Below are 25885 nucleotides of genomic sequence, written 5' to 3'. Positions count from 1 at the left end.
CAAAGCAGTGCCCCCTATTCCCAACTTCTCCAGGCGACCCAGAAGGATACCATGGTCGATGGTATCGAACGCCGCCGAGAGATCCAAGAGGACCAACAGAGTCACACTCCCTCTGTCGATTCCCTGGTAAAGGTCATCCATCAGGCCGACCAAGGCTGTCTCAACCCCATAGCCCATTCTAAAGCCAGTTTGAAATGGGTCTAGATAATCAGTTTCCTCCAAAACCGCCTGGAGCTGGTTAGCCACCACCCTCTCGATTACCTTGCCCAGCCAGGGAGATTGGCCTATAACTATCCATCGATGAGGGATCCAGGGTAGGCTTCTTAAGAAGAGGTCTAACTACTGCCTCCTTCAAACAAGGAGGCACCCTCCCCTCCCCCAGCAATGCATTTATGATATTAACTAGGCCATCTCCCACAGTCTCTCCGCTAGATCGAAGCAGCCAGGTCGGGCAAGGATCCAGAGAACAAGTGGTAGGCCGTACCACTCCAAGCAGCTTGTCCACGTCATCAGGAGTCACAGATTGAAACTGATCCAACCTAACACTGCAAGAGGGATTGCTGGATACCTCCCTCACAGACCCTGCAGAAATAGTGGAGTCTAAGTCGGCCCGAATACAGGAGATTTTATTTGCAAAGAACCCACTAAAGACGTCACAGCAGAGTATCTCTGGGAACTGATTTGAGGCAGAAGGAGCAGAGATTATACTCCTCACCACCCGGGATAACTCTGCTGTACGTGAACTGGCAAACGCAATGCGCGCCGACCAAAAACGCCTTTTTGCCACGCGCACTGCCATTGCATAGGTCTTCAAATGGGTTCCATGCTGCATCCTGTCAGATTCGAGCCGAGTTCTCCTCCACTTGTGTTCCAGTCGCCTACCAAGCCGCTTCATCCCCCGCAACTCCTCCATGTACCAGGGGGCCATCTTAGAAGCAGGTCTGGAGGGACACTTAGGAGCAATAATATCTACTGCCCTGGTGAGTTCCCTATTCCATGTTCCCACCAGGGCATCGACAGAATCACCGGCTGCACCAACATCGAAACCCTCCAAGGCCTTTTGGAAACCTGCTGGGTCCAGCAGCCTTTTTGGGCGGACCATCCTAATAGGTCCATCACCCCTGCAGGGGTAGATTGTGAACGTGATACCAACCTTAACCAGGTAGTGATCCGTCCATGACAATGGGGTAACCACCGGATTCCCCACCCACGGAACACCCCCCTGATCCGAACAGAAGACCAAATCCAGTGTGTGGCCGGCAACATGAGTTGGTTCAGAAACTAATTGGAATAGGCCCATAGTTGTCATGGCTGCTATGAACTCCTGAGCCGCACCAAACAAGCCAGTCCAAAAGTAGATATTGAAGTCCCCCAGCACCAAGAGCCTGGGACACTCCAACACCAACTCCGCGACCAGCTCCGTCAGCTCAGTTAGGGAGTCAGTTGGGCAGCGGGGTGAACGGTACACCAACAGAATCCCCAATCTATCCCTAGTTCCCAGCCTCTAAAATACACACTCAATATAGGTCAACTGTCTCACAGGGGCCCTGGTAAGGGAGGTAGTATTTTTATGGACCACAGCCACTCTACCCCCCCGCCCACTTCCCCTAACCTGCTCCACAACAGAGTAACCTGGAGGGAGAAGCTGAGCCCACACTGGGCCACTCGCTTCCCCCAACCAGGTCTCAGTTATACATGCCAGGTCAGCTCCCTCATCCATGATCAAATCATGAACAATTTCGGTCTTATTTTGAACTGACCTGGCATTACAAAAGAGCAAGGCCAGGCTCTGTGGGTAGTTGGTGCTGCTCCCCAAGGCCTGAGAGTTGTCAGAACAGTTGGAAGTAGAAATAGTTACTGAATTACTAATTTCTCTTCCCCTGTAACGGCCAGCTGTTCTGCCAGCGCCAGTTCTTCTGTTCCCCACCACTACAGCAATAGCTGCCCCAAGGCTGCCAAGCGCACCCCCTGCATCATCCCCTTCAGGAGAGCCCAAACACATCTCATCAACTAGGCCTGGCACAACTCAGGGCAATAAAAACAGCACTTGACCCAAAAAATCCATCCACCCACAAAACAACCACCCCCCAGCCCTCAGTCCCACCCTCAAAGGCCGGCCCCCTTTGGCGGCCGGCTTCGGCGGCCGCCTATAGGCAGGCCGCCGGCGTGTCTTCAGCAGTATCTATGAGTCTCTAAAGCTTCCCAGCAGCCCCTCCTGCCACAAAGGACTGCTGGCCGACACAGGTGTTAGTTGTCAGGCTTTCTGAAGGCAGCAGGCTGGCAGGCAGCTCCTCGTCAGGGCAAGATGGAAACACAAACCCAGAGGGCCAGATGTAAAGTCTGAGCGGTGGGGGGGGAGGGGGGAGGAAGGAAACGACAGCCAGACCCTCAAACCTCCTCCTGCATAGCAATGCAGTTGACCACACCTTATTATACCACTTCTCAATTGTTAACTGATCCAAATATTTCCATTGTTGAACAATTATTACTTTTGCTTTTAAAATTAAGAAAATTATAAGTTCCTTATTTTTTAATTTGGCATTACTTCCTACAAATATATGTAATAGCCCTAATTCCGGAGAACACTCAACACTATGTCGCATTCTAACTCTTATTTCTCCAGATATTTTTTGCCAAACAACCCTACCTTATCACAAGACTACCACATATGATAAAATGTCCCCTTTCCCTTACAGTTCCTCCAACACTGCATGGAATAATTATGAGAAATATATCTTAATTTTCTAGGAGTTAAGTGCCACCGATGCAGAATCTTCCATTGCAACTCTTGTATAGAAGCTGACAGGAATCCTCCAGACTTCCATAATAATTGCCATTTATTCTCTTCTATAGAACTTCCCAAGTCTCCTTCAAAACTCTTGGGTGGTGGGGAGTGCTATTTCCATTTGTAACAATAACAGATAAATTTTAGAAACTGTCTCTTTTGGCTAATCCCGATAAGATAAAACCAGTTATTCAAAATCTGTGAGTGATTGGGTTACTGAATTTACTATATCTCTATTACTCATAATAGATTTAATCTGACACCAGAATAACCATGGTAATTGATAACCTATCTGATGCTCAATCTGTTCCCTTTTATGTAGCCCCTCACCATTAAAAGTCTTCAAATCTATATAACCCATATTTCCTCAATAAATCCAACTGAACAAAGCAAATTTATTACCAAGATCAAAACAAGTCTTTAAAGGTGTTAATTGGGAGATAAATGGTTAATTTTGGCTATTTTTGAGTAAAAAAGAACTTGTCTTAAATAGCTTTCTGTCTCTTCTACATTCTCTAAACAGAATTTTCAATTTTCCTCTGCTGTAATATTATTCCATCGGGAATTTCCACTGGGAGAGATTGAAACAAAAAATTAAATCTTGAAAGAACCATAATTTAACATTGAGACCTAAATATCTGAAAGAGTGATAATGCAACTGGTATTCTCAAAATATTAGAAACCTCTTTCTGAATTCTAAGGGGAGTATGAAAAAAAATCAATTGAGATTTTTGAAAATTAACTGTTAGACCTGATACCTCTGCAAAAACTTGTAACTCCTCCTTAATATATTTAGCAGAACTTCCCGAATTTGAAAGTTAAGATCATATGATCCGCAAAAAGATTGAATAAATCTTATCCCTTATTTTTATTCCATGAATTTGAATAATAGTACGCAATGCAATAGCTAATGCCTCCATAGGTATTGAGATTAAATAGATTGAACAGAGGAGATAAGGGATAGCCCTGTTTAGTACTTCTAGATATTGTAAGCCATTCTGAATCATAATTATTCTTATCCGAGCTTTTGTAAAACTGTAAATCCGCTCAATCACTTTAGAAAATCACGGACCAAAATTAAATTTCTGTAATACTTGTTTTAAAAAAGATCCCTCCAAACAATCAAAAGCGTTAAATATATCTAATGAACATACTGATAACGGAAGTATATTACTTTTGCAAAAATATATAATAGCTAGCAATTTCCTAATAGAGCTAGATATATTTCTTCTTGGAATAAAGCCGGATTGATCTAAATGAATTATTTTATTTATAATTAACTTCAGACGATTTGCCAATAATTTGGTATAAAGTTTATAATCTATATCAAAGTGAAATAGGTCTATATCAAATTACCTCTTGTAAATCTTTACCAGCCTTAGAAATCATGGTTATTTTGGACTCATTCCAGGATCCTGGAAAAGAAACTGCTCCGATGTAACTCATTACAATTCAATAGAAATTCAGGAACAAGAATTTCTTTAAACTCTGTGGAACTCCACTGACAGGCCATCCGCACCTGGGGCTTTTCCATTCCTAATACTTTTAAAAACCTCAATTTCTGATTCCGAAAAAGGAGAGTCTAAATACTGAATATCCAATGTAGAGATTTCCAGAAATTTCAATCTACTTAAATATTATTTCATCCAATGTTGGGTTAACAGATGAATATAATTGTTTTTAAAAAGAGGTAAATTCTTTACTAATATCTTTAGTATGAGTAACAACCTTTCCTTTATTATCTTTTATTACTCCAACAAATTCCCCCATAGTTTTCTTTAATTTAAACACCAATAGTCTTGAATGTTTATTATCAAATTCATAATATCTTTGCATGACATATAAAAGTTGAGCAGAAATTTTTTCTGTCTCTAACACTTCAAGCTCTTTCCTTTCCCTTTCCAGTTGCCTATAGATGTTTATAGATCCTGTTCTATTGTATATTAACAATAGATTATTTATCTCTAAATGTAATATGTTAATCTTTTCCATAGTTCCCTTTTTAATCCTATTCATCTGAGAAATACGTTCTCCTCTTATAAGAGCCTTCATAGCATCCCATCTAATATTTAATGACGTATGCTCTATATCATTTTCATGAAAGAAATTTTTTAATGTTTGAGCTAATTGCTGTTTTGCTAATAAATTATTAAATATGGGATTAAGGTGCCAAAAATAGGTAAATGGAATGTTTTCCTCCAATTTGGATTCAAAAATCACAGGAGCATGATATAAGTATAGGTGCAATTTCTCCTCTTTGAAATTGATTTTAAAAGCTTTTGGAAGCCCATATATAATCTATCCTGGAATGAGATTGATGACTACCCGAAAAAAAAGTAAATCCTCTCACTGTGGGATTCATAACTCTCAGGTATCTACAAGCTCATTCAGTTGCATTAGTTTCTGGAGATTCTTATAAAGTAAAGATTGTTTTTTATTAATAGAAATAATTTTGGTTCCCCTGGTTGGCACCATTGCATCGACATTTAAATCTCCCCCAAAAATTATATTTCCCCCACCAAATCGATTTAATTGTTTCACAGTTTTCTGTAAAAATCCAATCTGGCCTTGATTAGGGGCATATATAGAAACTTAACGTATTTTTATTATCCAATTCCCCCTTAATAAATATAAACCTCCCATCACTGCCCTTCTGAATCTGTTTAACCTTAAACTGTAAGGTCGTTTATAACCAAGCTGTTGAGCGCCCTCGGGGGCTGTAAAACACCTAGCCAGTTGTAAACACGCTTATAAATATAGTGTTCAGTTTTGTACAAATGCTTGTTTTGGAAGGGTCTAAATGATAACGGAAAAACTTTGAATCCGATCCGTGCGGCATACAGACATAGAGTGGAGCAGTGCTTCCTCAGTGGAAGGCCTTTTGTGAGAGCAACACTCTTCCTGTGAATGGAGGGGCCTTGGGCGGACAGCACTGGCTCCCAGGGACTGTCCATTGATCCAACTGGCCATCCAGGCTGGCTTTAGAAGCCCCAGCTAAGGAACACTCGCTTCCTTTGACTTGCTGTTTGGATGAAAACAGAAGAGCATCTTAAAACTGGTGAACAGAAGCATCTAGACACTTTTCAATATGGGCTGGGCATATTTGGCTAGAGAGGAGTTTGGCCCAACCTGTGAGCAGCACTACACTGTTAAAAGGCTACAGCAAAGACTCTGGTAAAACTCCATGAGTGGAAACACACTCAATTCCTTTCCGTTCAGAAAAGGCTGCTGAGTGTTCCAGAGCATGGCCGTGCATTACAGCTGTTAGACGATCCTTCAGCTATTAATATAAAAGCATTAAGATAGCAAAATTGCTTCCCTTCTAAAAGCATTACACGTTGGGTGGGACAGAACGTAGAACACACTTCAACATGCCAGCAAACTCTTGCCATATCACTGCCCTGACTTTTCCAGTTTAATGCTGGTTGCATTTCTAAGTCTCCAACCCTGCTCCAGAGGTGGTGTGAACAAGCTGGTGATCTCTAAAAGTGACAAGGCCTTGGATGTCTTTCTCTCTTCCCGGCGCTGCCTTCCACTCTTATGAGCTGCCTTTGTGGAGAAGGACTCCATGTCTGCTGGGCAGCTTCAGGGGGCTACTTTCCGCGCCCCCCCCAAGCCACTGGGCAGGACCCAGCATGGTTGGTGTTGTGGTGGTGGGGGGGATGGTAGTGAAGAACGGGGAGGGTCTGCCACCAGCAAGTGGCAGCGTCGGCTATTAGTGTTTAACCTGAAGTAGAATCCGCTTTGGGGAAGGAGACTTGTGCGGCTCCCCCTACTAAGTGCTAATCTGTGGGTCCTTTTGAGACCCTCTTTAGCTGACCTTCCAAACAATAGTGAGCCACTGCCTCTTCCCGGGGCTGGCTGCTTCTGCTGGTAACCCACTTCCTGATGCTTGCTGCTTCAGCAAGGTTATGGCATGCCTGTTCAGGGAGTTGCTTTGAGGCCACTGAATACTCTTTCCCCCCACCCAAGGTTTGAAAAATCCTACCATTGGGATTTATTTATTAGAAACATTTGATATACTGCCCACTCCAAAGACTCTGGGCAGTGTACAAAAACATGCAAAGCAAGACAGCATTAAAATTACATTCTAAATAAAACTAAAGTAACTTAACAAAAAGGGGGCAAACAAAAAAACCCACACAAATAGGTAAACTACACGGTAAAATCCTGGTGAAAAAGAAAAGTCTTCAATAGAGATTTAAAAATCAACAAAGAAGGAGCTAAACGAATTTGCAGGGGAAGGGAATTCCAGAGAAGTGGGGCAGCAACTGAGAAGGCCCTTTCACGTGTCCTAGCGCCCCGAACCTCTCGGAAATCAGGGACGGACAAAAGAGCCATCTGAGCAGATCTGACCGGACAGGATATAACTGGATGGGAGAGGTGGGTCTGTAGGTAGTTAGGTGCCAAACCCCGCAAGGCTTTGAAGGTCAAAACCAAGACCTTAAATTGAACTCGGTAGCAAATAGGCAACCAGTGCAATGACTGCAGGAGAAGTGTTACCCTGTCATACTTTCTGGCACCCATAAGTAAACGAGTCGCTGCATTCTGGACCCATTGTAGCTTTCTGATCGTCCTCAAAGGTAACCCTAGATAGAGGGTGTTTCAATAATCTAGGCGAGAGATAACAAGGGCATGGGTCACTGTCATTAATGGGATGAGCAGTAGAGCACCCCCATGTACTTCCTTTGCAGTAAGAGGCACCAATTGTGTGGCAATCCTGTTGAGTTTTTGAGAAGGCTTTACATATACAGCATCTGCAGGTCATAAGGTGGCGCATCTCTGTCCTGGTGGCTAGCTGAAGGTGGATCACTGCCTATCCTTGGTTCTCTAGGCAAGTTGAACCTGTTTGCCTGCACAACTGGGCAGTTTGGGCTTGCTGTTATGCTGTGATATTGGCCGGAGGTAAATGCTTTGGATATTTGCAGTGCACACTTCATCTAGCTGAATTGGCATGAACCTGTTTGACAGGCTGGTATGGGCTGTCTAGATTGCAGTTGTGTAGTGGTGATGCCAGTCGCTGCTGGCTGGCATGGGCAGAGAAGGCTTTTTGTGGCAAGGGCCCCTGGGATGCAGGGCAGAGTGCACAGGGGTGATACTGCACACCCTCTCATCCCCTCCACAGGGGAGGCTGGGCTACCTAGATCTATTGGGTGGGAGGCTGGCTTTGTGTCCAGGTACAGCACTGCTTTACTGGTGATTCCAGCTTCTGGAATGAGGGGCAGAATTTGCCTCATAGCTGCATGTCCTGGGAAGTGACACTTTCTTTTAGCTGACAAGGAGCTCTGGAGTACAGAGAACTAAGCCTGCCCTGGGTTCCATTTTTGTTGTGATGCTAGAATGAGTCAGAACTTGGCAGGGTCCAAAGACCTGCCCTTAGTAATTTGTCAAGTATGTGTGGTCCCCATGGCCCTGCCCCGCCCCGCCCCAGAGGGTACAGGGTGTTGTCAACTCTCCGTACTCTCCACTTCTGGGCTGGGGAGGGTGGGAAGGCTTGCCCCTGTTGTGTTGAGCCTCAGACACACTGGAAAGGCAGTCGGAAGCCTTGCTGCTTTCCAGGTGTCTCCCGGCTTGGCACTGATCAGTGGTGAGCTGCAAGGTGCCTTTGTGGATCCTTGGGACTTGGGAAATGGGCTTTATATGGACTGTTGGTGCACACACCGCAAAGCCCTCTTCAGTTCTGCTGGTACTCCACTACAGCCGGTGTCGGGCAGCAGAGGGCTGTTCAAGCCCCGGGTCGGTCTGCATATCTGCATGGGAGGTGGCTCTCCCTGTATTGCTGTGGCGTGTTCAGCAGGGCTTCTTCCCACAAAGACCTTCCTGGCTTGCATGGGGCATTTCCACACTGGCGAGTTGCTTAGATCTGGATTGATTTTTTTCTCTTAAAACAGTTTGTACAAAAAGTGAACCTAGGTCAAAGATACCATGAATAGTAATACAGTGGTCCCTCTACTTACGAAATTAATCCGTTCCGAATGCACATTTGTAAGTCGAAAAATTCGTAAGTCGAAAAGCGGTTTCCCATAGGAATGCATTGGGAACGGATTAATGCGTTCCGGAGCCTAGAAAAAAGACCCAGACCCCCAGTAAGGCTTGCAAACTGCACAGGAACATTTCTTTTCAAGAATAAACAGGCAGTAAACAGGCAGGCAAGTCGAGGAAACCCCATCTAAAAATTTGTAAGTCGAGGAAACCCCATCTAAAAATTTGTAAGTCGAGGAAACCCCATCTAAAAATTTGTAAGTCGAGGAAACCCCATCTAAAAATTTGTAAGTCGAGGAAACCCCATCTAAAACCGGATCTAAAACTGCCGTTTGTAACTCGAAAAATACTTATGTCGAGTAGTTTGTAAGTCGAGGGACCACTGTAATAACTTTGAGTTAAGTCTATGGACATACTTGTTAAAGAGTATATGGAAATGAAAAAGAGCGCAGCCACGATCAGTCCTATTTTGCCAGTGATGTATGTGTGCGTGTGTACACGGCCAAACCCTTCCCTCTCTAAAGGTGCAAACTCAAGGTCAACAAAAAGGAGTTGCAGGGGTGGAATAGAGTCTGGATATAAATGCAAGGGACGGGGAGAGGAATAGAAAGCAAAACAAAATGCGCAGAACATATTCATGCAGTCCTGAGGAGTTATACCCTCCACGACTGAAGGGAACTTCCTAACATGGTGGGGGCCATAAGAGAACCTATTGGGGGGATATGTCAATGGACTTCCTCTATCTGTGGGTAAGACAGGCATGCCTGCCAAATGCAGACAGGGCAAAAAAGCAATGCAAGGCCTGCTTGCCTGAATGGAACAGTATAATGAGAAGTGCTCTTGCTTTGAAGATCCTGAAGTGAGCATGTCTGAACATGCAAGGGTGTCTCTGCTTTGGTACTAAATGAAATGACCCCATCATCCCACTTAAAAAAAAACATTTTTAAAATTTTGTTTCATCATATACAGCTCATGTGTATAAACTTGCAGCAGTGGAAGAGAACAAATAAGAAAAACTCAAATATAAGCCAGAAATTGAGAGCCATTTGAGATTATGTGCAAGTTCAGTGTTAAGAGATTGTCATTTGCTGAGCATGCAGGTACAACTTGGTGGGAGATAACTGAAAACAAAATTTAAGAAAATGTGATTTCAGAATTTGATTTGAGTGGATGGAGGGTTACAAACTGACCATCCCTTATTGACATAATCAATAAGTGGAGACCATATTTCCAAAAACTAATAACCCATTTTTATGTGTACTATGCTTTTAGGCTTTTTATATTATCAGGCTTTTAGTTTATTGTTTTAAAACTTTTAGAATTTTTATTGTATCTTAAATTGTTTTAATTATGTTAATGTTTTAATTAGTTTAATATTGTGAACTCCCCAGGAACTTTTTTATGGGGCGGTATATAAATGCACCAAATATGCAGTAGTGTGTACCTACCTTCTAAAAGTGAAACCTACTGTACATTTATCTCTGAGTAGTGAACAATATGTATTAAGGTTTTATCAGATAAGACTGTACTCTTATTAGAAAATGACGATTAAATAGAAACTTCCTGACTCGTGATTTAAATCATTAAATTGAGTCTTCCTGAGGAATGATTTAAATCAGGGTTTCTTAACCTTGGGCCCCCAGATGATGTTGGACTAAAACTCCCATCATCCCCAGACATGGCCTTTGTGGCTGAGGATGATGGGAGTTGTAGTCCAAAACCATCTGGGGGCCCAAGGCTAAGAAACTCTGATTTAAATCAAATCCACCCTGGTTGGTGGTGCATTCCTGACCTAAAACTTGGAGCACACTGCTTCTGCGAGGTAGGCTGTCACCAGCTGGAGGCTGCTCTCAAATCTCACTAGTCAGTTCGGATGTAGCTTTAGAAAATCCTAGAGCTGTCTTGCTTCAGAACTCCTGACACAGCACAGTCTGTTTGCTTAGCTTGGTTCTCGTCAAACTGCATAGGTTGACCTCTAAAGACAATTGTGTTACAAGTTGTGGTTAGCATGTGGAAAAGAGTGTTGCAGATAGACTGCTGGCAGCTTTTAAAACCCAGGCTGAGCATAGCAATTGCTGAACCTGTAGCGACTTAAGCATTAAATGTGGTGCAATGACCTGTTCGACCCAGACTTCCACATCATGCTGGGAGAGAATATTTTTACACCACACTTTTTTCAACCACATGTGTTCAAGTACATTGCAGATGCCCCAAGTAGTCTGTCCTCCCCTAATGCTGCTGTTGCCAAAGAAAACTACTGGCTATGTAACTTGCAAACAACAAAAAGTCACTTCCTTGCAAATGGTTCTCAGACACCAGCTTCGGCTTGCTGTGGGGACAGGGTCACGTGGCCTTCTAACATGGCACAGCCATCATGAGTTGGAGTGGTGGCAGGTATGTGGATGTGTCAACTTCTGGAGGTTCTGAACAGAATTGCTTGACTAGGAAGTTTGACCAGTGGCTGTAAGGAACAGGGCCTCTGCTGAAGTAAGGTATTCCCCAGGAGATGAAGCTGCTCTGGGAAGAGGATCTGCATGTTTGCATGCAGAAGGTCCCCAGTTCCCTCCCTGGCAGCATCTCCTAGATGGGGCTGAGAGAGACTCCTGCCTGTAACCTTGGAGAAGCCGCTGCCAGTCTGGGTAGACAAAACTGAGCTAGATGGACCAAGGGTCTGACTCTATAAGGCAGCTTCCTAGGTTCCTATGACCAGAGGACACAGGGCTGATCATCCTTGCTGTAGTGAAGCCTCTGTTTCTGTGGTAGCTGCTGTTTCAGTCTTCATTGGAGTTTGCTTCCATATTTGTGAGAGTCACCTTTTATACTGCCTTTCCACAGCACAAGTGATAAATATCAAGAATAGACTTTTTTTCTTTTTGCTGAGTAACTTTCTCATGGCTCATGCTCTCAGCTTGCACTTAAGCATTCATACAACCAGTCACTGGGTCAAAAATATCCACTCATGCTTGCCGTGTTTGTGTTTGTAAGCCATGTCAATCATTCAGGGAGCCCAAGAGGTGTCATAGAGGATAAGACAAAAGGATAAGTTGTTTGCTGGGTTTACTAAATGGACTTCTTATGGAACATCATCACTGGCAGATTTCCATCTCCATGCAATCGGGGCTCTGTTCATTTGCTACTACAGATATATCCACTGAACACCTTGTGCAAGACTGAAAGGGCCGTTGGGTGTCTTAACTCCTTGTGCTGAGGTCGAATGCAGATATCCCGTGTGTATGTGTGTGTGCACCTGAAGCTTGGCTAGAATCTGTGTTCAATGTCTTTCTCCTTCTCTTCACAGGGACACAGCAGGGCAGGAGCGGTTTCACACCATCACCACCTCTTACTACAGAGGTGCCATGGGAATTATGTTGGTGTATGACATCACCAATGCCAAAAGCTTTGAAAACATCAGCAAATGGCTCAGAAACATAGATGAGGTGAGACATTCAACCCAAACCTTCCGGTTGTGTAGCCAAGTGGTCCTCCAGAACACAAAACATGTGTGCGTGCATGCTTCAAGAGAGGTCTCAGTGGCATAGGAAGTTACAGTATGATGTTAGGTTAGCTCTGCATGGAAGGAGATTCTCAGTAGGCAGCCTGTTGCATTGCTAAACGGCCTCAGCTTAAATACCTGAGAAATGTTTGCTCTCACTCCAGCTCACTGCTTGTGGTCCTGTCTGCAGAAGAGCATTCCCCCTCTTGGTAAACCTCCGGAGCACTTAAGGGGCAGGGGAGACCATGTCAGCCTCCCTCCCTCTAATCATATTCCTCCAGGCTAGACCTAGACAGTCCTCACAAGGGCTTGCTGGCCCCCATCTAGCAGGCGTGACACCAGAACCTGCCTGCTTGTCAGCTTCTTTCCTGAATAACAGTCCGTCTGTTAACTGCTCTCTAGTCCTGCAGATTCAGCAGGGAGCAGATGAAGGCGGCTTGGGCCAGTGGCGCTGGTACCTAAATGCAGAGTGACAGGGAGCCTCTGCATCAGCCTTCTATGCCAACTTTGGTGGCATGACTGTGGAGGCTGCTCAGCTCAGGCGTTTGGATGGGGGTCAAAAGAACCACCCCAAACTGACTGGCCCTTACTAGCCAGAGCGAGCATGAGCCTTGTGCCTCTTCCACTTTGACAGTGCTTCATAAACCCTAACCACTTTTCAAACTAGTTTCCACTGGTTAGGGAGAATAGATGTTGAGGAACTGAGTTTGGCACCATGCTTGCCCCAAGGGAGTCCCAATGCCATGCCCAGAAGCTAAGTGGCAGAACCTCTCAGCAGCTTGGCCTTTGCAGACAACAGATTGAAGTAGAAGAAAGGAGATGGGGACATGGTGGTGGTCACAGACCAAGAAGGCCTAGGACAGCTGTGAAGAGCACAGCCTGTTGGAAGCAATGGGAGGCTGCTCTTGGTTCATGGATTGGCATTCCAGACAAGCCACACTGCATCCCTAGAGGTGATCCATCTAGTGCATGTTGAGCTGTTGTAGGATGAGCCAGCAGCATTCCTCCTCTCCCCCCACCCCCTCCCCCCCATTGTCCTGGGCACATGCTGTTCATGTCCTGCACATGTGCAGTATCCTAAGCAAGCAAAGGTGGATTTGAGATGCCAGCACTGTTAAGGCAGTGATAGAGGAAGAGGGTGCCTGGTGAGGCTCAAGGGGCCCAACGTTGACCCTTGAGCCATCTGAGGATCAGGGAGGGAGCTGATGAGACAGGCTTGGCTTAGTTGTCTGGCTCCCTTCCCAGGGAGCATCGGTTCTTCCCTTGCTTCTGATCTGGGACTTCTGAATCTTCTTCCATAACAGACCATTTGAAAAGGCACAGTGCACCCATATTGAGGGGTAGTTTGTCTCCTCAGCTGACAATTCCAAGCCATGGACTAGTCTTTAGTATGGTCAGGGCTGCTCAACTTCGGCCCTCTTGCAGATGTTGGCCTACAATTCCCATAATGCCTGGCAGTGTTCCCTCTAACAGGAATTCACATATGTTGTTGACTACAACTCCCAGAATCCCCAGCCAAAGGCCATTGCAGCTGGGGATGCTGGGAGTTGTAGTCAACAACATCTAGGGAACACTGATCCTTGGCTATTGGCCACTGTGGCTGGGGATTATGGGAGTTGTAGTCCAAAAACAGCTGTGGGGCCAAAGTTGAGCAGGCCTAGTGTAGATGCAGTTGCAAGAGACACCTCCCAGCTTGACTGCATGCATACTGGAGGGCCACCTCCAGCCTCAGAGGCACGATGCCTCTCAATCCTAGTGGCAGCAAGGGGGGAGCAGCAGCAGCAGGAGAGAGGGCATGCCCTCCCCTCTTGCCTGTGGGCTCCCCAGAGACATCTGGTGGGCACTGTGTGAAACAGGATGCTGGGCTAGAGAGGCCTCCTTGGGCCTGATCCAGCCAGGCTTTTCTTACGTATGCTAGTAAGAAACCACCCAACCCCCAACCCCCTGTTTTTGATTGGCATATAAATCAAATAAATAAAACACCTCAGTCCTTGGTTCAAGGAGACCACCTTGCCACACTGATCTCAGTCCCACAATTGTGATGTTGCAGAGAGACCTTGTTTCCAGTTGCTACTCAGCCATGAAGTCCCTGGGTAGCCATCTCTGAAGGATAAAACAGTACATTGTATGAGCTCCTTGTAGAAGGGGGCGGGGGACAAAAATGTTACTGCCATCTACAGTGAAATCTGTGTAATGAGGAAGGTGTAGGCCTCGGGAGGTGGTTGTGTTGGCTCTTGGGAGACATTGGCCTAAGGTGGCTCATGAACTCATGCTGCAGCCTGACAGTTGGCACCCCAAGGGGTTCTGCAGTCCATCCGCTTCCCTCCCCTCCCCTCATGGTTGTCTTCCTTGGCTGAATAGCTGGGCACGCTGGAGCCTTGTTCCCCGTCCCTGTGCCCCTCTTGGTGGAGTGTTCTGTTCGCTTGCCTTCAGTCTGTGCAATGAACTTCTGGAAGCTGGGTTTGGAGAAGGGAGCCACCTTGTATGGCATTACCTTGGTGTGGCTTCTGCAAGAGGCAGGGGCGCTGAGGAGTGTCGCTCAGAGGTCATCTTCCGTGTTGCTGTATGCGGGTTGATTAAGGGGCTGAGCGCTGCAAGCCTGTTGTGAAAGAGCCTCTGAATGGGAGACTTGTCAGAAGGACTCTGTGGTTCTAGGTTGGTCAAGGGAGAGTCTGGAGTTAATCCTCCGCCCCTCTCTAGGAAGGCACAGAACTGGCAGGCGTGTGTCTTGGTGAGGCAGCCAGTCAGCTTCTGGCCGCCTCATTGAAACTACAGGCAGTCACTGCTTATCCTTGAGAGAATGGCGATTTGGGGCTCTTCCGTGACACAGACTGCTTCCTGTGGCCTTAAAATGGCAAGTGTTGTCTCTGCCTGATGTCGGACAGTTGAGCTACCCTAGAAACTCTTTGATAGCTTCCAGGAAGCAGCACTGCGTGTGGTTCTTGCCAATGTGGTAGGGCAGGGCTGAGCAGCTTTGGCTATCTGGTATGTGTTGCACTACAACGCCCATCATCTCTGACTGCTGGCCACTGTGGGGATGATGGGAGTGGTAGTCCAAAAGCAGCTGGAGGGCCAAAGTTGTGCAGCTCTGCTGTAAGAGATGGATTGTCCACTTCTACACAAGCCTTTCTTTCAAGAGGGAGTTAATACAATGCTGCCCTTAAAGAGCTGTTGTTTGGTTCCTTCCTAGCATGCCAATGAAGATGTGGAGAGGATGCTGCTAGGAAACAAGTGTGATATGGAAGACAAAAGGGTGGTACCCAAAGCAAAAGGCGAACAGGTGAGTGGCAGTTCAGCAAGGGCCTGTGTGCCTGGCAGAGGGGAGGGAGAGCAGAGGAGGAATGTTGGGGCGGTGTGGCACGGAGAGACAATATTCACTTGGGGGGTTTTGAATGCACATCCATATATTGGGGCTTTTCAGAGTGACTGACATCCAGGCTAATGCAATGATGTTTCAGAAGTTAGTTCTGCTAAGTTGAGAGCTTGCGTCTCAGACTTCTGTGCCCAGCTGCACAAGCACAGCACTAGATGCCCACATTCTGTTATGCTGTTCATGTTGTGCAAGTGCAGCTTTGAGCATCCCTATCATTTTGCACAGCTCTGTAACCTTGAGTGTGCACAGCTTCCTTTTTGTGCTTGCACAGCATTAGTCTGGATATCATCCAGTGAGTACTTACCCCTGCTAACTGAACAAAGAGGCACATGTTTAAAGTGGTGATTCTCTTGTTGAGCAGGGCGAGAGCAACTGGCCCTATCCAATCCCAGGACAGCACGCCCCTAGTTGTTGCCAATGTCTACCTTTTTGTTGCTTTTTAGGTTATAAGCCATTTTTGGAACAGGGAACCATCTTACTTATGTTTGTATGTACAGGTGGACCCCGTTAACTGCAGGGATTCTGTTCCTGCAGAATTCCACGGGTAATGAGACACTGAGGCAACGGGAATCTGTGTGTGTGTTTGGCACCTGAGGCTGCAAAAAAAGGACGAGAAATGGCAGAAATTTAAGAAGTGCCCTGCCATGCTTCGTGGGTCTACAGTTGTTTGGCAATGCGCCCCCCCCCCGTCCAAAATCCACTGCTTTCCCGTGACTTTTCACGGGGAGCTTTTTTTAACCAAATAAGATACAAAATAGCTCTCTTCCTCAAAATGGTGGTATCCAAAAGTGCAGATAAGTGGAAATTAAATCCCTCCCAACGTATGCCGAGGTTGGGTGTCAATTACCCGACTGCAGATACGTGGAACCACTGATATCAGATCCACAAATAGCAAGGTTTGCCTGTAAACTGCTTTGAGAACTTTTGACTTTTGATAGCCAAAAAATTACTCCATGCCAAAATTCTGCATGAGTGAGAGGAGGATCTTGGGCCGGGGCTGGGACAGGCCAGGGAAAGGGTAGGCACCTCTTCAGGTCCCGGGACAGTGGAGTGCCTTATCGGCTGCTAAGTTGCCTTGCAGTGAGGCTGCTTCTTGCCAGTCCTGATGAGGGAGCCAGCCTAGCTTGCACACCTGAGACTTGGCCAAGGGAGGCAGCTGATTGTATTTGGGCACAGCCACTCCCACCACTCCAGCCCATGGGTTGTGTTTTCACCGGGCTTTGTCCTGCCAGCCCCTTGGCGTTTCCACTTGTTGCAGTTGCATGGATGAGCTGCAATTGACCTTGCTTGAGACAGTCATGTGGTCTACGCTTGATTTAAATCATGTTCCCTACTGACACAACTCCACATCTCTTAAAACAATGGTGCAGAGCTGTTCACTAAAACATGTGGACTTGCAATATCTAGGAGGGCATATGTAACTTTCTACATAATTTGATTTGTATTAATTTAGGAAATAGTCTATAATACCTAACTTTTAAAAATGTAGTGGATACCTACTACCACTGTTATGCTGGCCTTGGGCCGAAATAAACAAATACATACACTACTACCACTGTGAATATTTATATATCATTTTCCAACCAAAGTTTGCAAAGTGGTTTACATAGAGCAGTAAAGATGGCTCCCTGTCCCCAAAGGGCTCAAAAGTCTAAAAAGAAACACAAGATAGACACCAGCAACAGTTCCTGGAGGGGATACTGTGCTGGGGGTGGATATCTTTACTCCTTACCTGTGTCAAGCTGCCCTGCCTCACCTTGCTGCACTGCTTCCGTTGGACACATTGTCCTTTTTACCCAGGGAAGGCATTTCTTCAAGAGATTCCCAGATAGGGTGCCTCCTAAGCCCAGAAGCTTTGATAGTTTTTGGTGGCAAAATGTGAGGCAATACAGGAAGCTGTGTTCTGAAGAATGCCCCCAGCCCTGTCTTCTGTTTCACCTCCTTTCCTATATTGTCTGTCTTCTCCTTTGACTTGGCCCAGCCCCACCACAAAACCACCACCATGCTATCCAGCCTGTGAATCTGCACATGAAAAACAGACTTAAAAGTCCAGAGATGTCTAAAAGCAAGAGCTGGTAGTTGCTTGTCACTGCTGGGCAGATTAGAGCCATTTTCATGAGAGAAAACTGAAGTGAATGCCCAGGTTTGGTAGGTATCTCAGTGTGACAGTCATTAGTCCTTTAGAGGAAATGGTGAGTGTCCGTGTCACATGCTTGTGATGAGATCCGTGTTAACCATGTTGTGGCAGAAGGTTCAGAAACTTCAGCTGGGTGCTGTTGCCTGCTTCTGTTGTCACCAGCTCATACCTACTCACATTTCACCACTAGCTCTGGAACACCTATGCTGGCTACCAATGTGTTTCCAAGCCTAATTCAAAGTGGTAGTTCTGACCTTTGAAACCTTATGTGGTCAGGACCCCGACTGCCTCCAGAAAAGGCCGGCTGCCATATGAATCCCATCCCCTGGGCTTTTAAGATCTGCTGGGAAGACTTTGCTCCATGTGATGACACCCACCTTGGGAACAGGCATCAACTTCTTGGAGCAGGGCCTTTTTGAGCATGCATTGCATTGAGAAACACGAAGCAGCTTTACCTTGCACCCAGTCAAGCTCTTGGCCCATCTAGCTCCATACTCTCTCTGCTGACTGGCAGCTGCTCTCCCATGTTTCAGAGAGAGTCTTTTCCAGCCCTGGCGATGCTGCCAAGGATGAAACCTGGGGCCTGTTCTTACACATTTGCTCTACAGTGGAGCTACAGCTCCTTCTTCCGTAATCTCATTTCTGAGCCAAATGGAAATGGGTATTCCACCCAGCATTTGAGATTCAATAGCAATGTCTTAGCCGCATTTGCTTCTAGCCCCCAAACATTTTCAGAGGGAAGGGGGTTGGTTGGTCAGTGAAAATTGCCCCTCCCCATTTCATGAGTGAGTCAAAGACAGTGGTGGTCTTGCTGGGCAGCCTTCTGGCTAATGGCAGCAGCAACCCTCTCTCTGGACCAGGCACCTTGCAGAAGGGCCATGTCTTGACAGACTGCTTGGAGGAGGAAAGGGTGAGGCGGGGGCTCCAGCAAGGTTGACTTTCAAATATAACTGCCTTGGACATTGGATCACATTAAAAGGCTGTGTAGAAGTCTTGTAACTGGTCTGGGTTCTCTGCTGGAGCGAGACATGGGGCAGCAGGTCAAAGCCTGTTGCTCCGTGCTGAAATGCAGCAGCTGCAGGAAGGGTCTTGTAGCCTCACAGACTTTCTCGTTTTTGATCTAGATTGCAAGGGAGCACGGGATTAGATTTTTCGAAACTAGTGCAAAAGCGAATATAAACATTGAGAAGGCATTCCTCACGTTAGCAGAAGACATTCTTCGAAAGGTAATTGAACGACTTTAATTGCTCCACAGAACATAGGGAGGGGCAAGCAGTGAATCCTGCCTGCTGCTGAGTGGGGAGGAGGGTGACGGCGGCCATGTGTCAACCAGTGTTCCCTCTATTTTTTTCCCATCTTTGTGCGGGATGAGTGTTTATGCTGGGCGGCAGTATCAAGGCAGTGTGCGCACACCATGTGCATTCAGCGTGCGGCCTTCCTGATTCAACCTGAGCAGGATCCAAAATGAACTGAGCACACACCAGGAACTGTGTGTGCATGCGCATGCCTTGGAGGGAACGCTGGTGTCAACTTGGCTGCCTCTAGACTGATTCTTTTGCTCGCCACAACTACTTTGCCAGTTTCCATCTCCCAAGAACAGCCTCCCTGGCCAAGTGCCTGTAAGGGGCCCCACACAGTTCAGAGGAGTTCCCTATGCCTCAGGCCTGGGGAAATGGGGGTGTAAGCACTTAACTGTGGAGTTCCAGGGGGCTCACACACCCACAGCTTCACTTGCTCTGTTCTTTGATGTGGTCTCTGTGCTTTACATGAATGGGCTTTGCGCAGAGACCACATTGGAGCTTCCAAGCTAGAGTTCTAACTTTTTTGGTGGTAACCCCGCCCCCACGGTATATAGGCGGCTGCGCGGGCTTCCCTCTTCAGTCTTTCTTTGTCCACGATAGAAGACACATCGTTGAGCACTCCTTGCTAGATCACACTGTTAAGTATCTACCCTTGCCGGGTTTTACCCTGTATTTAGTTTGTTAATCCCCTTCATTAGCATTTTTATTTTGTCTTGGCTTTGGGAACAAGCCTTCAAGTGTTCAGGCTCGGACAAACCGCCTACTATGCAGGCCTCTTTGACCGCTTCTCCTTTGGCCCGGGGCTTACAGCCCATTTCCTCCCCACCGGGGATCTCGGTGAACACACCAGAGGCCAATGTACCGGTTGATCCCGTGACTCGGGCTTTGACCTCAGTACCGAAGAATTCTGTGGCAGTGTCGATCTCGACAGCAGCACTCATTGAACCACGCTCTGTACAACCGGCCAAGAATTAAGAGAAAGGCCTGTCATGCTCCAGCGGAGCCCGCTAAGAAAAAGCATAGATCAACGTACAATACTGATCACCGATCCCGTATGCTCCAGACAGAGACTATTCTAGATGCTGAGGTGGCTTATGCATCTAGTCCCCACGATCCCATTTACAAATCCGAGTGGGATTCTGAACCCGAGGCTCTTCCACCGGAACAGCCCTGTCGATGGTCTAATCGAGAACTTGAGGCAGCCCTCGATGAGCGCTATGCCCATCAGGTTGAGGACAAAGTGGACTATTTTTATGCCCACCAGGAGCTTCGCCAACACCGCCAAACCCAGGCAGCTACTGAACTGCCCCTTCGGCGTTCTACCTCACCCCGGCTGTCGGCATCGGTACCGAACCCTCGCTCGGAGGCTACACCTCTTCCCCCTCCACCTCCACCCTGAACGACGTCTCTGCTATCGCCGCGGGTTCCACCGAGGAGTTCTCCCGTACAAGCAGCCACGGCTACGATCACCCCGGATTATAGACCACCTCCTACTCGGCTTCGGATCCGACCCCCCGCCCCGATCTCGAGCGACTCCTCAGATTTGTCTTTGGATGAAGAGGGACCAGAGTCCTCGATTTCAGACAAGATATCATTGGGCTCTTCGCCCCCTACACTCATTATGGAACCAAGGCCTAGCTCTCCTTCGGAGGATTTCTGAATATACACTGACTTTGTCTCCTGTATGGCTACCTCCCTGGGAGTTCAGCTTTCCCAAGGGGTAAGTCAGAGCCAGATCCTCTCTTCCAATTGATTGAAGACGATGCCCGTCCTTCGGTCTCACTTCCTCTGAATCCCTCCATCCTCAAGGTCACCAAGGCCTCTTGGTCTAAACCCTCCTCCCTTCCTCAGACATCGAAGAAACTTGATTCCTTCTATAGGGTGCACGCTTCCCCTGACCAGGATGACTTCTTTCTAAAACAGCACCCTTCTACTGACTCCATTGTAGTAGAGTCCTAACTCTCTGAGTTCCGTGGATATACCTCTTCCACCCCACCTGACAAAGAAGGGAAGAAACTGGACACATTTGGGAGGCGTTTGTATTCAATTTCATCTTTATTGACCAGAATTGCAAACTATCATGCTTACTACGCCAGATACCAGTCTTTTTTGGTGGGACCATGTTGCCCCCTTCCTGGACCATTTTCCTGAGGAACAACAAGGTCCAGTTAAAGATTTATTTATTTATTTATTTATTTATTTATTTTTAAAACTTTTATACCGCCCTTCCAAAAGGCTCAGGGTGGTTTACATTAAAACACCATTAAAATCAGTTAATAATAAAAATAAAAATTATAAAACATAAAATAATGATTAACAATTAAAATTAACAATTTTCCTCCGTGAAGCCATGCAGGTCTCAAAACAGGAACTTCATGCAATTCGTCACTTAACAGAGGGTGCCTCTAAGGTGATGGCATCCTCAGTTGCTCTTCGCCGCCACGCCTGGCTCAGATCTTCTGGTCTGACGCCCAATGCTAGATCCAGAGTGGAAGATCTTCCCTTTGATTCATCCCTATTTGGAGAAAAGATGGATGATACCCTTCAGAAAGTGCAGAAACTTTGTAACACGGCCCGCTCTATGGGGCTCCAACAGTCCTCATCCCAGCCTTATAGGCCTCAGAAATGGCAGCAACAGCCATACTCCTCTAAACACCGGTACTACCAACCACAAGACAGGTCCTTTCGTTCTACCAGGTATCAACCTTACAGAAAGCTCTCCAACTTCACTGGCTCCAAGCAGCAGCAGCACTCTAAGGGGTCCCAGCCCCATACTAAGACACAATGACTTGAAAACCCCTCCCAGATGGGGCACCAGGCTCTCCCCCTTCATCTCCACCTGGGATAATATCACCACCGACTCCTGGGCTCTTACCATCGTGAGAGTCAGCTATGCTATAGAGTTTGCATCCGCCCCACCATAATCCTCCACTCCCCATACCAGCCACCCCGGCTCTCCTCTTGGAAGTCAACTCTCTGCTCGCAAAATCTGCAATAGAACTGGTGCACAACCCACAGTCCCCAGGTTTCCATTCCCGATACTTCACGGTACCCAAGCCAGACGGCTCCCTTCATCCCATCCTGGATCTCTGGGAGCTGAACTCCTATGTCACATACCGGAGGTTTCGTATGGTCACCATTCCCACCATAATCTCCCTCCTGCACAGGAACCAGTGGTTTGTCTCAATAGACCTCAGGGATGCCTACTATCATATCACCATCAGACCTCAGCACCGTCGTTTCCTCCGCTTTCAGATAGCGGGCACTACTTACCAGTTCCGCGCCCTCTCCTTTGGGCTGGCATCCACTCCGCAAGTGTTCACCAGATGCTTGGCTCCAGTGATGGTGGCCCTGCAGCAACAAGACATTTAAAATTTTCCATACCTTGACGACTGGCTCGTGGTAGCCGACAACCCACAATCCCTACTGAGGGATCTCCACATGGTCATCGACCTTTCCAACTGGTGAATTACGAGAAGTCGAAACTCAGCCCTTCCAGAACCATAGAATTTTTGGGGATCATCTTCAACTCCATTCAGTCAAAGATTTTCCTGCCTCAGCGCAGGATCCAGGCTATCTGGATCTGTCATCCCATCTCCTCTACCACATGTGTCAGTCTGCACGTACAGTCCAGCGCCTGCTGGGCCACATGGCCTCCACCACCTACGTCCTCCCTCACGCTTATCTGTGTGCCAGGACTCTGGTTCCTCTCCGTAATCTCCCCACACGAAGATTCCCTCACCCGCACCCTTACGATCCTGCCTCAAGTCCTACGTTCTCTCCTGTGGTGGACGGACCTTGCCAACCTCAGCGTCGACTCCCCGTTCCAGCCTCCGCGTCATACCCTTCTACTCACTACGGACGCATCCATGGAAGGCTGGGGTGCCCATGTCAACAGCCACAACATCCACGGCACCTGGTCCCCGGCTGAAGCCACTCACCATATCAACTACCTCGAACTGCTGGCCATCTTCAAGGCTCTAAGAACCTTTCTCCCTCTGATACGAGACTCTCACATTCTGGTCGAAACGGACAATACTTCTGCCAAGGCCTACCTGAACAGGCAAGGTGGCATCTCCTCCAGCTCCCTCCTATGCCTAGCCATGGAAATGTGATTCTGGTGCATTCGCCATGGCGTCACCCCCCTGGCGGTCCATATTCAGGGCCAGGACAATGTCACGGCGGACAGGTGGAGTAGGACTCAGTCAGCGTCCAACGAATGGCAGCTACAGCCCCCCATGCTCCGCTCCCTCTTCCGCTGCTGGTTCCTCCCAAAAATAGACCTCTTCGCATCAGAGACGAATATGCAATGTCACCTGTATTGCTCCAGGTCCGGGATCGGGCCCAACTCCCTCGGACGAGTTTGCTATGAACTGGGCAGGACTTCTGGTCTGTGCCTTTCCCCTGATTCCTCTACTTCCTCGAGTTCTTCAGAAAATCTCCCAGGACCGGCTGCACTGCAAACTCATTGCCCCATGGTGGCCCAGGAGGCCCTGGTTTCCCCGCCTCCTCTGCCTCTCCAATCATCAATACCTCCGCCTGCCACACAACCCTCGCCTCCTCTCCCTGCAAAATGGTCACCTCCTCCATCCAGACCTACAACGTCTCCATCTCACAGCTTGGCACATAGTCCCAACCAGCCTGTAGACCTACAGAGAATAGTTAATGCTTCACGTAAACATTCTACCCTCGCCTCCTATTCCCATAAATGGACACGTTTTCTGAACTTTCTAGAAAACAGGAATGTTCCCTTACACTCTGTCTCTGTAGAACATGTTTGTTCATACTTACTGTCCCTCAAGGAGGCTGGACTGAAGATGCCTTCCTTGCGAGTTCATCTTGCAGCCATAGTGGCTAACTCTCCACCGTCTACGCCGTCGTGGTTCCAACACCCCATGGTCAAGCGTTTTCTGAAAGGCCTCGACCACCTTTACCCGGACCCGCCAGTCATGGCACCTGCATGGGACCTGACCTTGGTGCTCTCTTCTCTCATGCATCCTCCCTTCAAACCCATGGCCATGATTTCTCTGGACCTCCTTTCCTGTAAGGTGGCCTTCCTTACAGCTATCACTTCCGCCAGGCTGGTCAGTGAACTCAGAGCACTGAGAGTTGACCCTCCTTACCTGGTTTTCCATAGAGAAAAGGTCATCCTCAGACCAGACATTGCCTTCCTCGTGAAGGTAGTTACGTCCTTTCATCGCTCCCAACCGATCTCCTTAGCTGCGTTCTTCTCTGAACCATCGTCTGAGGCCGAACGACGTCTCCACACCCTTGACATTCGTGGAGCGCTCGCCTTCGGCGTAGACTGAACCTCTGCTCTCCGCACCTCTACCTCTCTCTTCGTGCTTCACTCTGGACCCAACAGAGGTAAGCAGGCCTCTGCATGGACCATATCCAGATGGGTGGCTCGCTCCATCACTTTAGTGTACCAGCTCTCCAAGAAGCCTCTCCCACCCTCCATCAAAGCACACTCAGCAAGGGTGGTTGCGGCTTCCACTGCCTCTGACAGGTCCATTCCTTTGGACGTTATCTGCCAGGCGGTTACATGGGCGTCAAAACACTCATTTGTGCAGCACTACCCCCTGGATGTCCAAGCCAGAAAAGACACGGTGTTTGGCAGGGCGGTGTTACAGTCCATCTTCACCTGCTCCCTCCTCCAGGTGAGCATGGCACGGGTGCATCTTGCTATGCTGTGCCCATTCGTGTAAAGCACAGAGACCATGTCAAAGAATGACAGGGTGCTTACCTGTAACTTGGGTTCTTCTAGTGGTCATCTGTTGTCTTACACGCCCTCCCATCCTCCCCTCTTTTAATGTCTTTTCTGCTAGTCTTTCCGATTGGCGGACCCAGAAGACTGGAGAGGGAAGCCCACGCAGCTGCCTATATACCGGGGTGGGGTGGGGTGGTTTACCGCCCAAAAGTTAGAACTCTAGCTTGGAAGCTCTGATGTGGTCTCTGCACAGGGACAAAGTCCATTCGTGTAAGAGCACAGATGACCACTAGAAGAACCCAAGTTACAGGTAAGCAACCTGTTCTTCAAGAATGTGGGACAGCTTCCACCTTCCATTTGAACCCTGATCTGTGGAGTGATTGGGGCCCGACTGCTGGGCTCATGGATTCTCTCTAATGCCTGTGTTGCTTTCTTGTTGCAGACCCCTGTAAAAGAGCCCAACAGTGAAAATGTAGATATCAGCAGTGGCGGGGGCGTGACGGGCTGGAAGACGAAGTGCTGCTGAATGTTCTCCCCTCGCCAAGCGCCATCCACTCGCCTCCCTCCTCTTCTTGCTGCGGAATAAACCACTTTGCCCATTTTAACCTTAAAATATTTTTGTTCCTCATCTTAACATGGCTCCACCTTTCCTTTGTTCTTCTGTTAGGGAGAGCTCGCTGACTATAATTTTCTTGAAACAAACTGTATTAAAAAAAAAATCATGTCTGACCTTTTTTTAATGTACCAGCTCGACTCAACACCACATCCTGGTTGTATTATTGTCTAGTCTTAACATAGAGCAATCATTTCAGCTCCAGTCTGCAAATTGTCCAAGAATAAAACTTAGCATTAACAGTTTATTTTGTACAGCAGTGGGGTTTTGTTATGGATCCTGTGCTTAGGTCGCCATATTTGCATCAGCAAAGAACTCTTTCGCCTTGAGTATATACATGGGGTTTATTTTGTCCTGTGCCTTATGTGGAAAGGAACTTTGGTTCTCCCCCCCCCCTTTTCCCCCCTTTCTTTCTGTTCTGGTGGAAGCAAGACCAGGAGATCTACCGTCTGCACTTGACTACAACACATCTAGACTCTTAAGTTCTCCTG

General features: G+C 47.4%; 1 protein-coding gene across 1 annotated transcript in view; it reads left to right on the top strand.

Annotated features, from left to right (window-relative positions):
• The window catches only part of RAB10 (RAB10, member RAS oncogene family), a 51493-nt gene extending 25854 nt beyond the window's left edge, over positions 1–25639 (top strand). Inside the window, exons 3-6 of the mRNA XM_053250681.1 lie at positions 12066–12204; positions 15451–15540; positions 18895–18996; positions 25224–25639. Coding sequence (XP_053106656.1) covers positions 12066–12204; positions 15451–15540; positions 18895–18996; positions 25224–25307 — 415 coding nt within the window. The 3' untranslated portion in view covers positions 25308–25639. The remainder of the gene's footprint in view (positions 1–12065; positions 12205–15450; positions 15541–18894; positions 18997–25223) is intronic.
• The last annotated feature ends 246 nt before the right edge of the window (positions 25640–25885 follow it).

The sequence above is a fragment of the Hemicordylus capensis genome, chromosome 1 (genome assembly GCF_027244095.1).
Source record: "Hemicordylus capensis ecotype Gifberg chromosome 1, rHemCap1.1.pri, whole genome shotgun sequence".
Taxonomy (NCBI): Eukaryota; Metazoa; Chordata; class Lepidosauria; order Squamata; family Cordylidae; genus Hemicordylus; species Hemicordylus capensis.
This window is presented reverse-complemented; position numbering and strand designations above follow the sequence as displayed.